Source organism: Kogia breviceps, chromosome 1 (assembly GCF_026419965.1).
Source record: "Kogia breviceps isolate mKogBre1 chromosome 1, mKogBre1 haplotype 1, whole genome shotgun sequence".
NCBI lineage: Eukaryota > Metazoa > Chordata > Mammalia > Artiodactyla > Physeteridae > Kogia > Kogia breviceps.
This window is the reverse complement of record NC_081310.1, coordinates 23,603,980-23,617,676: the sequence shown is the minus strand read 5'-3', so window position 1 is coordinate 23,617,676 and position 13,697 is coordinate 23,603,980. Positions and strand designations below refer to the sequence as shown.

The 13,697-nt window shown below is 35.1% G+C and overlaps 1 protein-coding gene across 22 annotated transcripts in view; it reads left to right on the top strand.

Annotated features, from left to right (window-relative positions):
- The window catches only part of CDC42BPA (CDC42 binding protein kinase alpha), a 313,738-nt gene that overhangs the window by 197,744 nt on the left and 102,297 nt on the right, over positions 1 to 13,697 (top strand). For 20 of the 22 annotated variants that reach the window (XM_067028895.1, XM_067028865.1, XM_067028824.1 and 17 more), the window contains exons 13-14: positions 1,862 to 2,104; positions 2,356 to 2,466. In XM_067028895.1, the coding sequence (XP_066884996.1) occupies positions 1,862 to 2,104; positions 2,356 to 2,466 (354 nt within the window). The remainder of the gene's footprint in view (positions 1 to 1,861; positions 2,105 to 2,355; positions 2,467 to 13,697) is intronic. The other 2 variants (XM_067028898.1, XM_067028862.1) reach the window with 1 other exon arrangement.

The window sequence follows — 13,697 nt, the reverse complement described above, 5'->3', positions numbered from 1 at the left end:
TATACACAACATCATTTTCTTTGGATGAAGCCCATCCTTTGGTGTGGTTGGTGGTGATTCATTTCACTTGCCCCACGATCTCTTCTTTTCCGCATTGTTGTACAGTATCACTTTTCATCGCCCATCACAGTTTGCTTTAAAAACGGTATGTTTTCATTACATTTAAGTAGAGAATTGCATGCAGAAATACGGTCAAGAAGGTTTTTTTTGCTTATGTGGAACCCAAACATCAAAGCAATTCACATAACCAAGCTGGTGCAAATGATTTTCAGTGCTTGATTTGGATATTCTGAGTATGTTGGCTATCTCCTGCATGGTATATAACATTGATTGTTCTCAGTTAATGTCTCGATTTGATCACTATCAACTTCAACTAGTCTACCGGACTGTGGAGCGTCGTCCAGCAAGAAATCTCCAGCATGAAACCTCGCACACCACTTTTGACACATTCAGTCAATCACAGCACCTTCTCCATACACTGCACAAGTCTTTCTTTTGTGTTTCAGTTGAGTTTTTACCTTTCTTGAAATAATAAAGCATAATATGCTGAAAACTTTGCTTTTTTCTTCCATCTTCAGTATTAAAATGGCTACACAAAAATTCACCAGTTTTGATGTATTTTTTTAAATGCATACTGTTAAGACAGGTGTCACAAGAAAATCTAACAAAATTGTTTCAAATGAAGTTAAAGACAACTAAGTGCTACTAGAGCTATCTTACGGGAAAAACCAAATGAACCTTTTGGCCAACCCAGTATCTTAAACAGTTGCTCCCAAACACTTTGAGGACCTTTAACTCTATTGCTTCTTCCCAACTACTGTGCTTTTTTGGACTAATATGTTAGTTATGTCCTTTTTGTTTACTGTACAAATAAGACAATAATACAATCTTATCTACAAGTTTGCTTACATTTGTATTTGTGTTTACCAATTAGCCCTCCACTTCTCTTTCATTAGACCTTCCTTCTTAATTTTCTTCATAAAGGTAGAGCTTTCTGTATTGGTAGATTCATGTTTTTAATGTTAATACTTATGTTTTTTCATTTCTAAATGCTCTATACAATGTTTTATAAACAGTTTTTCATAGTCTTTTTGCCTCATCATTTTAAATAGTCTTTTGTCATTTTCCTATTTCTATGATTTCCTTTTATTTCTTCAGACATTTCATGTATAGCAATCTTACCAGTATCTGATAGTTCTAATATCCAAATACGATTGGGGCTTATTTTTATTGTCTGTAATGTTTACTTGTGGTTGTTTGTCCTTTGGGTGTTTGGGAAATCTATGGTTGTGAGCTCATATTTGTATGCTCTTAAAAGAAAACAATAGATATCATTGAGACTCTTTTCCTCAAAGAAGGTTTGCATTTCCTTTTGCTGGGAGGCAGGTGGTTCTACTGACCCAAGTCTACTTCAGCTCCTTCTAAGTTTCTCACTTTAATTAGCTTTTCTCTTTGCTGCTGGCCCAAGAGTTAGTCTCCACATCAAATACAACCCTTGTTTTTATCATTTGTAATCATTTGATATAATTTTTAAAAATCTCATAGATATCCATTAAATTTCACAATCTTTATCTTTACCATTGTATCTTGTATTCCTATACCTTTATTTGTTTATTTATTTATTGAAACTAAGGTACTGGAAGGTTAAATCAGTTATTCCTTTGCAGTTAGCATAAGGAATTGAGAATATGAAAAGAGCACCATGCTCCTAGTATCTGTTCAAAAGTAGTTCATTTCTTTTACTTTTGTTCTGAGGTGAATAATTTTGGCTCTTCTTGACTTCATGATAAGTATTTTGATGGCCAAATTTGGTCCCTAGGGTGCAGAATTGGTAACTTATATTCTTTTTACAAAACTGTAGGAACTAGTCCAGGCTAGTGAGCGATTAAAAAACCAATCCAAAGAGCTGAAAGACGCACACTGTCAGAGGAAACTGGCCATGCAGGAATTCATGGAGATCAATGAGCGGCTAACAGAATTGCACACCCAAAAACAGAAACTTGCTCGCCATGTCCGAGATAAGGAAGAAGAGGTGGACCTGGTGATGCAAAAAGTTGAAAGCTTAAGGCAAGAACTGCGCAGAACAGAAAGAGCCAAAAAAGAGGTTAGTAGTCAGGCAAATTTGTAGTGCCCATGGGGTAGTGATTAAAGCTGCTTTTTCAGACTAGTGAAATAATATATATTTCATTCTTTAATTTTTGAAAAGAGGGGTTTTTTTTAGTTTGGTAATAATATTTAATATGAATTTCAATATTTGAGTTATGTATCTATTGCAAGGTAAATTCCCATGGGGAAATATTTTATTGGAGAAACAATTATAACCATGAAATCTGCTTTTTTCATTTTATTTTAAAGCTGGAAGTTCGTACAGAAGCTGTAGCTGCTGAAGCATCTAAAGACAGGAAATTGCGCGAACAGAGCGAGCACTATTCTAAGCAACTGGAAAATGAAGTAGAGGGACTGAAGGTATCATTTGATTTCATATTTATGAAGTTGAATTAATTTTCTCCCCTTTCTGCTTAACAGGACTATGTTATGTTCTTTTTTTGGTGTAGAGTAAAAACTAGCTATCCTTCAAACATAGTATTCTTAATTCTCATTCTTATCAATAGGAAGCTGGTATAGACTTCTTAATCATGCTGTAAGGAAAGGGAAGGCTGTATATAGTGGGGAGAAGAAATCTTTCAGGAAGGAGTTAAAGTATTTATGAAGGGCTGCATACCTTGACAAGATCTATTGGTAATCTCATGGGAGGCAGGGTTAGATGTCCAGATCCTCTGTCTTGTTAAGTGACTTAGGAGAGGCTCAGAGGTAGCTTTGCAGATACTTCTCTTAAGTGGGATGAGATAATTGGCCTGGATTTAAACATATCAGCAGAAGTGCTTAGCAAGGGAAATCTTTGTGCCAGCTTGAGAGTTGGACTATCTGGTTTTAAAGCCTAGCCTTATCAGTTACCAGCTGTGTAATGCTGGACAAAACATTTAATCTCTTTGGACCTTAATTTCTCATTTTTAAAACCCTATCTCACTGGTTTCATGTAAGGAGTACATATACATGTATGTAAGCTGGCACATCATAAGTGGTCAGTAACTATTAGCTATAATAATAATATTATATATGTCAAAGTGAGAGAATTAGGATTAATTGACATCGTATTTCTATAATACTAAATTATAATATGAATATGATGTCTGCCTTTTCTTAACTCTACCCTTTGCATATCCCGATTCCTCTGCATTCTCTGCCAGCCACTACCTCCACACGCTCCTTGCACGTCTAGTCTAGTATCTTATTCATCCAGCAAATACAAGAATGAAGTTGAATGTCATCTCAGGAAGTCTAAATATTCCTTATTCTCTGCTGCTATAGAATTTCGTTACTAACTTTACAGTAGCTCTTATTATAATTATTTATTCACAAAATGTTTCCCCACCTAAACTGCGACTTAGCTTATTGAAAACATAGACTGGTATATTATTTGTTTTGTTTTGATTAATCACGATTGCACAGTCTTGGTTAGCTTTCCAAAATAGAGATGTTTCTTCCGTAAATAATCTGTTTCTAGAGCAGGACTAGTGTATAGAAGTCATTACATTACCGTCTCAAATAACTTTCAGTCAGGGACCACTTTGTTTTCAGCACTATCTTAGGTGATTTTGGTAAACACAAGAATCACAAAGTGCAAACTGTTGTTTGCATTTGAGGAAAGCAAAACTCAGATGAGTTTAGGATTTTATAGTCTTAAATGATAGAGTACAACTTAAACCCAGGTTTTCTAATTCTTAGTACCATTCTGTCCACTAGTTTGATTTTTATTTTTTTCTGTAACAAACACTGCTCACTGAAAACTCTGAGTCACATGTGTTTACCTACATATCAGACACTCATAATCTCTTGTATCATTTACAGATTTGGGATAATAATAAAACTACCCAATAAATTAGTTAATGCATTTGAAATGCTTAGCCCATGGCCTGGCACAAAGTAAGGGCTCAATAACTGTGCTATTATTATTATCGTACTACCATTTCTTTAAGATATTTTCTAAAAGTGGAATTTTTTTTTTTTTTTTTGCAATATGCGGGCCTCTCACTGTTGTGGCCTCTCCTGTTGCGGAGAACCGGCTCCGGATGCACAGGCTCAGTGGCCATGGGTCACGGGCCTAGCTGCTCCGCAGCATGTGGGATCTTCCCGGACCCGGGCACGAGCCCGTGTCCCCTGCATTGGCAGGCGGACTCAACCACTGCGCCACCAGGGAAGCCCTAAAAGTGGAATTTCTTGATTTAAAGGTATACACATGTAAATTTTGAAACTTATTTTGGCCCCTTTAAAAGGTTGTAGGAATCTCTACTTCATTAAGAATACTCTTCAATAGAATTGAAGAGAAAAAAAGTTCTTGAATAAAAGTTAGAAACTTTAATACCCCACTACCAAAAATGGATAGAAATGGATAGAACATATAGACAGAAGATAAATAAGCATATAGATGTCTTGATCAACAGTATAACCAACTAGAGCTAACAGATACATATAGAACCCTGCCACCCACCCAACAACGGCAGAATACATATTCTTCTCAAGTGCAATTAATACATTCTCCAGGATAGACCAGATGTTTGGCCGCAAAATAAATCTCAATAAATGTAAAAAGATTGAGATCACACAAAGTATCTACTCCAGTCACAATGGAATGAAGCTAGAAATCAATAGCATAAGGAAAACTGGAATGTTAAAAAAATATGTGGAAATGAAATAAGACACTCTTAACTGACCAGTGGGTCAATGAAGAAATCACAAGGGAAATTAGCAAATACCTAACCTTATATCTTACAGAACTAGAAAAAGAAGAGCAAAGGAAACAAAGCTAGAAGGAAATAATAAGGATTAGAACAGTGTTCAATAAAATGAGAACAGAATAATAATAATAAAGGGAATGAAACCAAAGTTCATTCTTTGAGAGATCAACAAAATTGACAGACCTTTAGCTAGACTGACAGAGAGAGGGAGGAAGGGAGGAAACAAATAACATCAAAATGAAAGTGGATATTAATACCTATCATCAGAAAGCAAAAGGACTATAAGAGAATACTATGAACAACTCTATGCCAACGAAGTAAATAAAATAAATGAAATGAACAGATCGAGAAGCACACAAATTACCTAAATGCAAGACAAAATAGAAAGTCTCAACAGACTTACAACAGGCAAAGAGATTGAACTGGTAATAAGAAATCTCCTGACAAAGAAAAGCCCAGGACTGGATAGCTTCACTAGTGAACTGAACCAAACTTTTAAGGAAGAATTAACACCAATTCTTCTTAAACTCTTCCACAGAATACAAGAATAGGGAACACTTCCTAACTCATTCCATAAGGCCAGTATTGCCATAATACCAAAACCATATGAATAATATCACCAAAAAAAATTACAGACCAGTATTCCTAACGAATACAGACGTATGAATTCTCAACAAAACACCAGCAAACCAAATCCACAACCATATTCAAAGGATTATAAACCATGGCAAAGTGGGGTTTATCCCAGGAATGCAAGGGTGGTTGAATGTAAGAAAATAAATTAATGTAATACATCACATTAAAAGAACCAAAGGGAGGGGGGACCACATGATCATCTTAATTGATGCACATAAGTCATTTTACAAAATTCAACAATCTTTCATGATAAAAACTCTCAGAAAACTAGGAATAGAAGGGAATATACTCAACATAATTAAAGGCATTTATGACAAACCTGTAGCTAACATCATACTCAATGGTGAATGACTGAAAAATTTTTCCCTGAGTTTAGGAATGAGACAGGATGCCCATTTTCACCACTGCAATTAACATTATGCTGGCAGTTCTAGCCAGAGGAATTAGATAAGAAAAGGAAATAGAAGGCATCCAAACTGGAAAAGAAGAAGTAAAACTATCTCTATTTGCAGATCACAGGATCCTATATTTTAAAACTCCAGGGCTTCCCTGGTGGCACAGTAGTTGAGAGTCCACCTGCCGATGCAGGGGACGCAGGTTTGTGCCCCGGTCCAGGAAGATCCCACATGCCACAGAGCAGCTAGGCCCATGAGCCATGGCCGCTGAGCCTGCACGTCCGGAGCCTGTGCTCCATAATGGGAGAGGCCACAACAGTGAGAGGCCCGCGTACCGCAAAAAAAAAATTAAATAAAAAATAAAAACTCCAAAGAATACTACCAGTTTCCAATCCAGTATATAAGAACTTCACAAGTCACCACTTTGTTCTAACAAGAAGTAAAAAGCTGAACAAATTGAAAAATCAACAGCTCTTCTTAGATCTGTAAGGGAAGTAATATCACAGAACCAACTGCTGTCCTCCAAACTAGAGAGAGTGACAGGCAAATAGAGAGAATCACAACTTATGATATCAGGAACCCTTGTAGGAAATCAGTACCAGTGTAGGGAGACCTGAACTGTTTTTGAAAAATTGATAGAGGCTCAGTGTGGACAAGTTTGAGAGATAAAAACTCCAGGGGAGCCTTGTCATTGGGGAGCCCTGACAGTTTCATCAGTTTCACATCCTGGAGCTCTACCAGGTTTTCACAGTGAATGTCAGAGAAAAATCCCCTTGTACTAACAATAGGGGTAACAGTTTTGAATGTGCCAGAGCATTCTGTTTTTAACAAGGTCTATCTTCAGGAGAAACTCTTCAACCAGAATCTAACTTGCTGTGGTTTTATCAGACCTAACTGACTTGAGGGAAGGGAAATATTCAGTCCCAGCCCACTCTAGTCACCCTGTCAGAACAGGTAAGTGGGGGAGAAAAAAGGACAAGGTTGTCTTAAGTTCACTCCAGAAGCACAGGCTCAATAACATACTGATATCCAATCTTAGCACTATAGAACACTTCCCCTCCCACCACAGCTTGCAACCACATTACTAATAGCCTATTTACAGTAGTTCCTTTTACCCAGTACATCATGTTCACCTATCAACAAAAAATTACAAGATATACTGAAAGGCAAAAAACACAGAATAGAGCAAACATCACAACCAGACCCAGGGATGTTGAAATTATCAGGCCAGGAATTGAAAACAACTGTGATTGATATGCTAAGGACTTTAATGAAAAAGTAGAGAGCATGGAAAAATAAATGGGCAATGTAAGCAGAGAGATGTAAATTCTAAGAACCAAAAAGAAATGCTAGACATGAAAAATATTGTAACAGAATGAAGAATGCCCTTTATGAGCTTATTAGTACACTGGATACAGCTGAAGAAAGAATCTCTGAGCTTGAGGATGTCAAAATAGGACTGCCAAAACTGAAAAGCAAAGAGAAAAAAGTGAAAAAACATAAAAGAATATCCAAGTATTGTGGAACATTTACAAAAGTTGTACCATATGTATAATGGGAACACTAAAGGGTGAACAGAGAAAGGAACAGAAGAACCATTTGAATCAATAATGATTGAAAATTTCCCCCAAATTAATGTCAGACACTAAACCACAGGTCCAGGAAGCTCAAAGAACACCAAAGAGGATAAATACCACAAAAATTACACCTAGACATGCCATTTTCAAACTATAGATAAAGATAAAATTCCTGAAAGCAGTCAGAGGTAAAAAAAAATACCTGTAGAAAATATAAGGTAAGAATTACATTTGACTTTTCCTCTTCATGCAAACAAGAAGAGAGTGGAGTGAAATATTTAAAGTGTTGAGAAAAAAAACCTACCCACCTAGAATTTTGCACTTTAAGAAATTATCTTTCAAAAGTGAAGGAGAAATAAAGACTTCCTGAGACAAAGATTTGAGGGAATTTGTTGCCAGTAAATCTGCCATGCAAGAAATGTTAAAAGAAGTTCTCCAGAGAGAAGACATATGATATAGGTCAGAAACTCAGATCTACATAAAGAAAGAAAGAGCATCAGAGAAGGAATACATGAAGGTAAAATAAATAAAAGCTTTTACTTTTCTTATTCTTAATCTAATAGATGAAATGTTCAAAATAATAGCAACAATGTATTCAATTATATATTCTTATATATATGCTTATGTCTGAATACATGTATATATAAATATGCTTATGTATGCTTATTGTGTAACTGAAATGAATGACAGCAATTATACAAGGGATAGGAAGCAGGAATTAGGATTATTTCATTTTATGGTACTTGCACTGTCCATGAAGTGGTACAGTGTTATTTGAAACTGGACTTGGATTGGTTATAAATGGATATTGCAAACTGTAGAATGGCCACTCAAAAAAGGAGTTCAACTGATATGCTCAGAATGGGGAGAAAATTGAATCACATAAACTGCTTAATTAAAACCACAAAAGACAGGGACTTCCCTGGCAGTTCTATGGTTGAGACTCTGTGCTTCAAGTGCAGGGGGCATGCGTTCAATCCCTGGTCAGGGACTGAGATTCCGCATGCTGCACAGTGTGGCCAAAAACAAGGGGGAAAAAAACCACAAAGACAAAGTATGGAAGACAAAAATAGATACAAAGAAAGGAGCAATAAATAGAAAGCAGTAGCACATATAATAGATATTAATCAAAAAACATCAACAATCATTTAGAATGTCAATGGTCTAAGTACACCAGTTACAAAACAGATTGGATCAAAAAACAGTATCTAACTATATGTTGTCTAAAACGCCCACTTTAGGTATAGAGGCACATATAGTTGTTCCTCAGTATCCATGGGGCGTTGGTTCCATGCCCTCTCCACACTCCATGGATACCATTTTATTAACAATTTTTGCTGTTAAATGTATCAGTATATTGAGATGAGTCTGGTTTTATTATTTGATGTTTTGATCAGGTTTTGTTTCAGGGTTATCTTAAGTTTATATAAAGTAGAGTAAAGCTTTCTTTTTTTCTCTGTGCTCATAGAAATAAACTCTTCTTTGAAATCTGAAAAAATTATCTTGTAACACATTCTTTGTTATTACATAGTAGCTTCTCAGTGCTTTATTTATTTGGTGATTTGAGACAATTTGGTAACATATTTTTCCAGTAAAAATGTCTTTCAAACAGATTTTCAAACTTACAAGTTTGAATACCTTACATAAATTTAATATTCCCTTGGAAACTTGAAAAGAAGGGGAATTACCTATCAGTATAGTTTATATTATTTCATATATTTATAATTACCTTCACACTATAATTCTTTTAAAATTTTTCTTCTCTTTTCTGTGGTAAATATTTTTGCACAGAATATGTTTAATCTGTGTTTTGCCTGCTGTAGTCTCTGCTATATCTTTAAACCTTTGATTGTAAAATCAAATACAAAGAAAAAGTGAAAAGAGAGACAGGACACTACTAATATCAGAAATGAAAGACAGGACATCAGTATGCAACCCATGTACATGAAAAGGCTAATAAAGGAATACTATGAACAATTAATTCTTTGCCTACAAATTTGATAACCTAGATGAAATGGACCAATTCCTTCAAAGACACAGCTCCCATAACTAACCAAGGAGAAATAAATAATCTGAAACAGCTCTATCTGTTAAAGAAATTGAATCAATAATTAATAATCTTCCAGAACAGAAAGCACCAGGCCCAGATGTATTCACTGGTGAATTCTACCAGACATTTAAGGAAGAAATCATGACAATTCTCTACAGTTGCCTTCAGAAGATAGAAACAGAGGAAATACTTCTTTTTTTTTTTTTAGCGTTACACGGGCCTCTCACTGTTGTGGCCTTTCCTGTTGTGGAGCACAGGCACCGGACGCACAGGCTCAGTGGCCATGGCTCACGGGCCCAGCCACTCTGCGGCATGTGGGATCTTCCCGGACTGGGGCACAAACCCGTATCCCCTGCATCGGCAGGCGGATTCTCAACCACTGCGCCACCAGGGAAGCCCGGAAATACTTCTTAACTCATTCTGTGATGCAAGAATTATGCTGATACCAAAACCAGACAAAGACATTACAAGAAAAGAATGCTACAGACCAATGTAGAAAGCCTCATAGACATAGGTGCAAAAGTCCTCAGAAAGTATTAACAAATTGAATCCAACAATATATAAAAAGAATTCTACACCACAACCAAATGGGATTTCATCCCATGTACACAAGGCTGGTTCAGCATTTGAAAGTGAATTAATGTAATGCATCATTGATGTGATATAAATCACATGATCATATCAGTAGATACAGAAAAAGCATCTGACAAACTCTAATGCTCATTCATGATGAAAATTCAGTAAACTAGAAGTAGAGGGGAACTTCCTCAACTTGATAAAGAATACCTATCAAAAAACCTAAAGTAACATCATACTTAATGGCGAGAATCTTAAAGCTTTTTCATTAATATCAAGAACAAAGCAAGGATTTTTCCTTTCACTACTCCTTTTCAACATCATGCCGTATGTCTTAGCTAATGCAATAAGACAAGAAAACAAAAAAGAAGTATACAAATTGGGAAAGATAACATAAAACTGTCTTGGTTAGCAGATGATGTGATTGTCTATGTAGAGAATCAAAAAAATTAACAAAAAAACTCCTGGAACTAGTAAGGCATTTATAGCAAGCTTGCAGGTACAAGGTTAATACACAAAAGTTGGTCACTTTCTTATATACCAACCATGAATAAGTGGAATTTGAAATTTAAAACTCAGTACTATTAACATTAACACCCACAAAAATGAAATATTGAAGTGTAAATATACCAAAATATGCGTAAGATCTGTATGGGGAAAACTATAAAACTCTGATGAAAGAAATCAAAGAAGAACTAAATAAATGGAGAGCTATTCCATGTTCATGGATAGGAAGACTCCATATTAGATGTCTTATAAGATGTCAGTTCTTCCCATCTTCAACTGCAGATTTAATGCAGTACAAGTCAGAATTGCAGCAACTTCTTTTGTGGGTATCAACAAACTAAGCCTGAAGTTTATATGGAGAGGCAAAGACCCAGAATAGCCAACACAATAGTGAAGGAAAAAACCATCGCTGGAATAGTGACTTCAAGACATATAAAACTACAATAATCAAGACAGTATGTTATTGGCAAGAGACTATACAGATAAATCATCTTTGTCAAAAAAGCAAAGGCAATACAGTGGAGCAAAGATGTACATTTTAACAAATAGTGTTAGAAGAACTAGACATCAATGCAAAAAAAAAAAAAAAAATTGAATCTAGACACAGAACTTACACCCTTCACAAAAATTAACTCAAAATGGATCACAGACCTAGACGTAAAACACAAAACTATTAACACTCCTAGATGATAACGTAGGAGAAACCTAGATAATCTTTGGTATGGTGATGACTTTTTACTTTCAGCACCAAAGACACAATCCATGAAATAAAGAATTACTATGCTAGATCTCACTGAAATTGAAATTTTCTGGGCTATGAAAGTCACAGCGAAGAATGAAAAGACGAGACACAGACTGCAGGAAAATGCACATACCTGATACAAAACTGTTATCCAAATATTCAAAGAATTCTTAAAACTCAATAAGAAAACAAACAACCGCAGGGTTGCATGACCAACATATAGTAATTAGTTGTGTTCCTATGTCAGCAATGAAATCCACAGTGAAATTAAGAAAGCAATTATAGTTACAATAACATCTAAAAGAATGCCTTGCAATAAAATTAACCAAGGGTATTGTGCACTGAAAATTATAAAACGTTGCTGAAAGAAATTAAAGGATACCTAAAATAAAGAAAAGATATCCCATGTTTATGAATAGGAAGACTTAGTATTGTTCAGATGTGGTTTTACCAAAAGTGATGTACAGGTTCAATTTGATCCCTATTATCCCTATTATCAGCCCCTTTTGCAGAAATGGAAGATATGAGCCTCAAATTCATGTGGAATTGCCCCAAATAGCCAAAAAACTTGAAAAAGAAAGCCAAAGTTAGAAGACCCACACTTCCCAATTTCAAAACTTATTACAAAATCACAGTAATAAAAAGAATATGACACTGGCATAAGAATATAGACCACTGGAATAGAATTAAGAGTCCAGAAATTCATGTATCTATAGCCACAATTGATTTTTGACATAGGTACTAAATCTGTTCAGTATGGAAAGAATAGTTCCTTCAACTCATGTGCCAGACAGCTGGATTTCTGCATGCAAACAAATGAATTTGGACCCCTACCTTACACCATATTAAAAAATTAACTCAAAATGGATCAACAACTTACATATAAGAGCTATAACCATAAAACTCTTAGAAGAAAACATTGGGGTAAATCTTCATGACCTTGAGTTTGGAAGTAGATTCTTAAGTCACAGAAAGCATAAGCAACAAAACAAAAAATGGATAAATTAGACTTTATCAAAATAAAAACTTGTATTGCATCAAAGGACATTTTTAAGAAAATGAAAAGATAATCTAAAGAATGGAAGAAATCATTTGTAAATCAAATATCTGATAAGGGTTTGATATCCAGAATTTATAACGAACTCCTACAACTTAACAGAAAGATAAACTGCCCAATCAAAAAATGGGCAATAACTTGCATAGACATTTCTCCAAAGAAGATATATTAGTAGCCAATAAGCACATGAAAAGATGTTCAACATCATTAATTATTAGGGAAATGAAGTTAAAACCACAAGATACCACTTCATACCTACTAAGATGGCTAAAATTAAAAACAAAAACAAAATAAGTGCTCGCAGGAATATGAAAACAATCAGTGATTCCTCAATAAAGGTAAACGTAGAATTACCCTATACCGAGTAATTCAACTCCTAGTTATATACTCAAAAGAATTGTAAACAGGGACTTCAAACAGACTCTTGTACACCAGTGTTCATTAAAACATTAGTAAAATAGCCAAAAAGGTATAAACAACCCAAGTGTTCATCAACAGATAAAGAAACAAAATGTGGCAAGTACATATAATGGAATATATTCAACCCTAAATGGGGTGAAGTTCTGATACATCCTGCAACATGGATGAATATTGAGAACATTATGCTAAGTGAAAGAAGCTAGATGAAAGGGGACAAATATTATTTGATTCTACTTATATGAAATATCTAGAATAGGCAAATTCATTGAGCTAGGAAGTGGAATAGAGATTACCAGGGGCAGGGTAGAGAGGATAGTAGGGTGTTTATTCCTTAATGGTTACAGAATTCTCTTTGAGAAGATGAAAAAGTTTTAGAAATTACAGTGTTGGTGCTTGCACAACATTGTGAATGTAATACCATTGAATTGTACATTTAAAATGGTTAAAATGGCAATTTTTTGTTATATATGTTTACCACTTTAAAATAATTAATGTAGTATACCAAAAGCTATTGAATTGTTCACTTTAAATGGGTCAGTAGTATGGTATGTGAATTATATCTTAGTAAAGCTGTTTTCTTGGTTAATATTTTGTTTTTCAAACATTAATACAGCTATCATTTCTTGTCTGGATAAATATGTAATGTTCTGTCTGGTTTTCCTGGGGGGTTTTTTTCCCCCTAGGTGAAAAAAAATTTGTTCCTCATATTGTAGTCAGAATAGTAGTTTTAAAGTCTTTCAGTTTTGTGCTTAAAATCCTTTCATGGTACCACTGTGCTTTTCAGAAGAGGCTCAAACTTTGTAACATAGCTTTTACCTTATGAGGTCCTTGCTGTTCGAGATTTTAACTTACTATTTGGGTTTCCCTGCTCATACGTCAGGTTTTCTCTAGTATGTAGACTTTTGTACATGTTGCCAGCAATATTCTACGCTCAGGTCTCA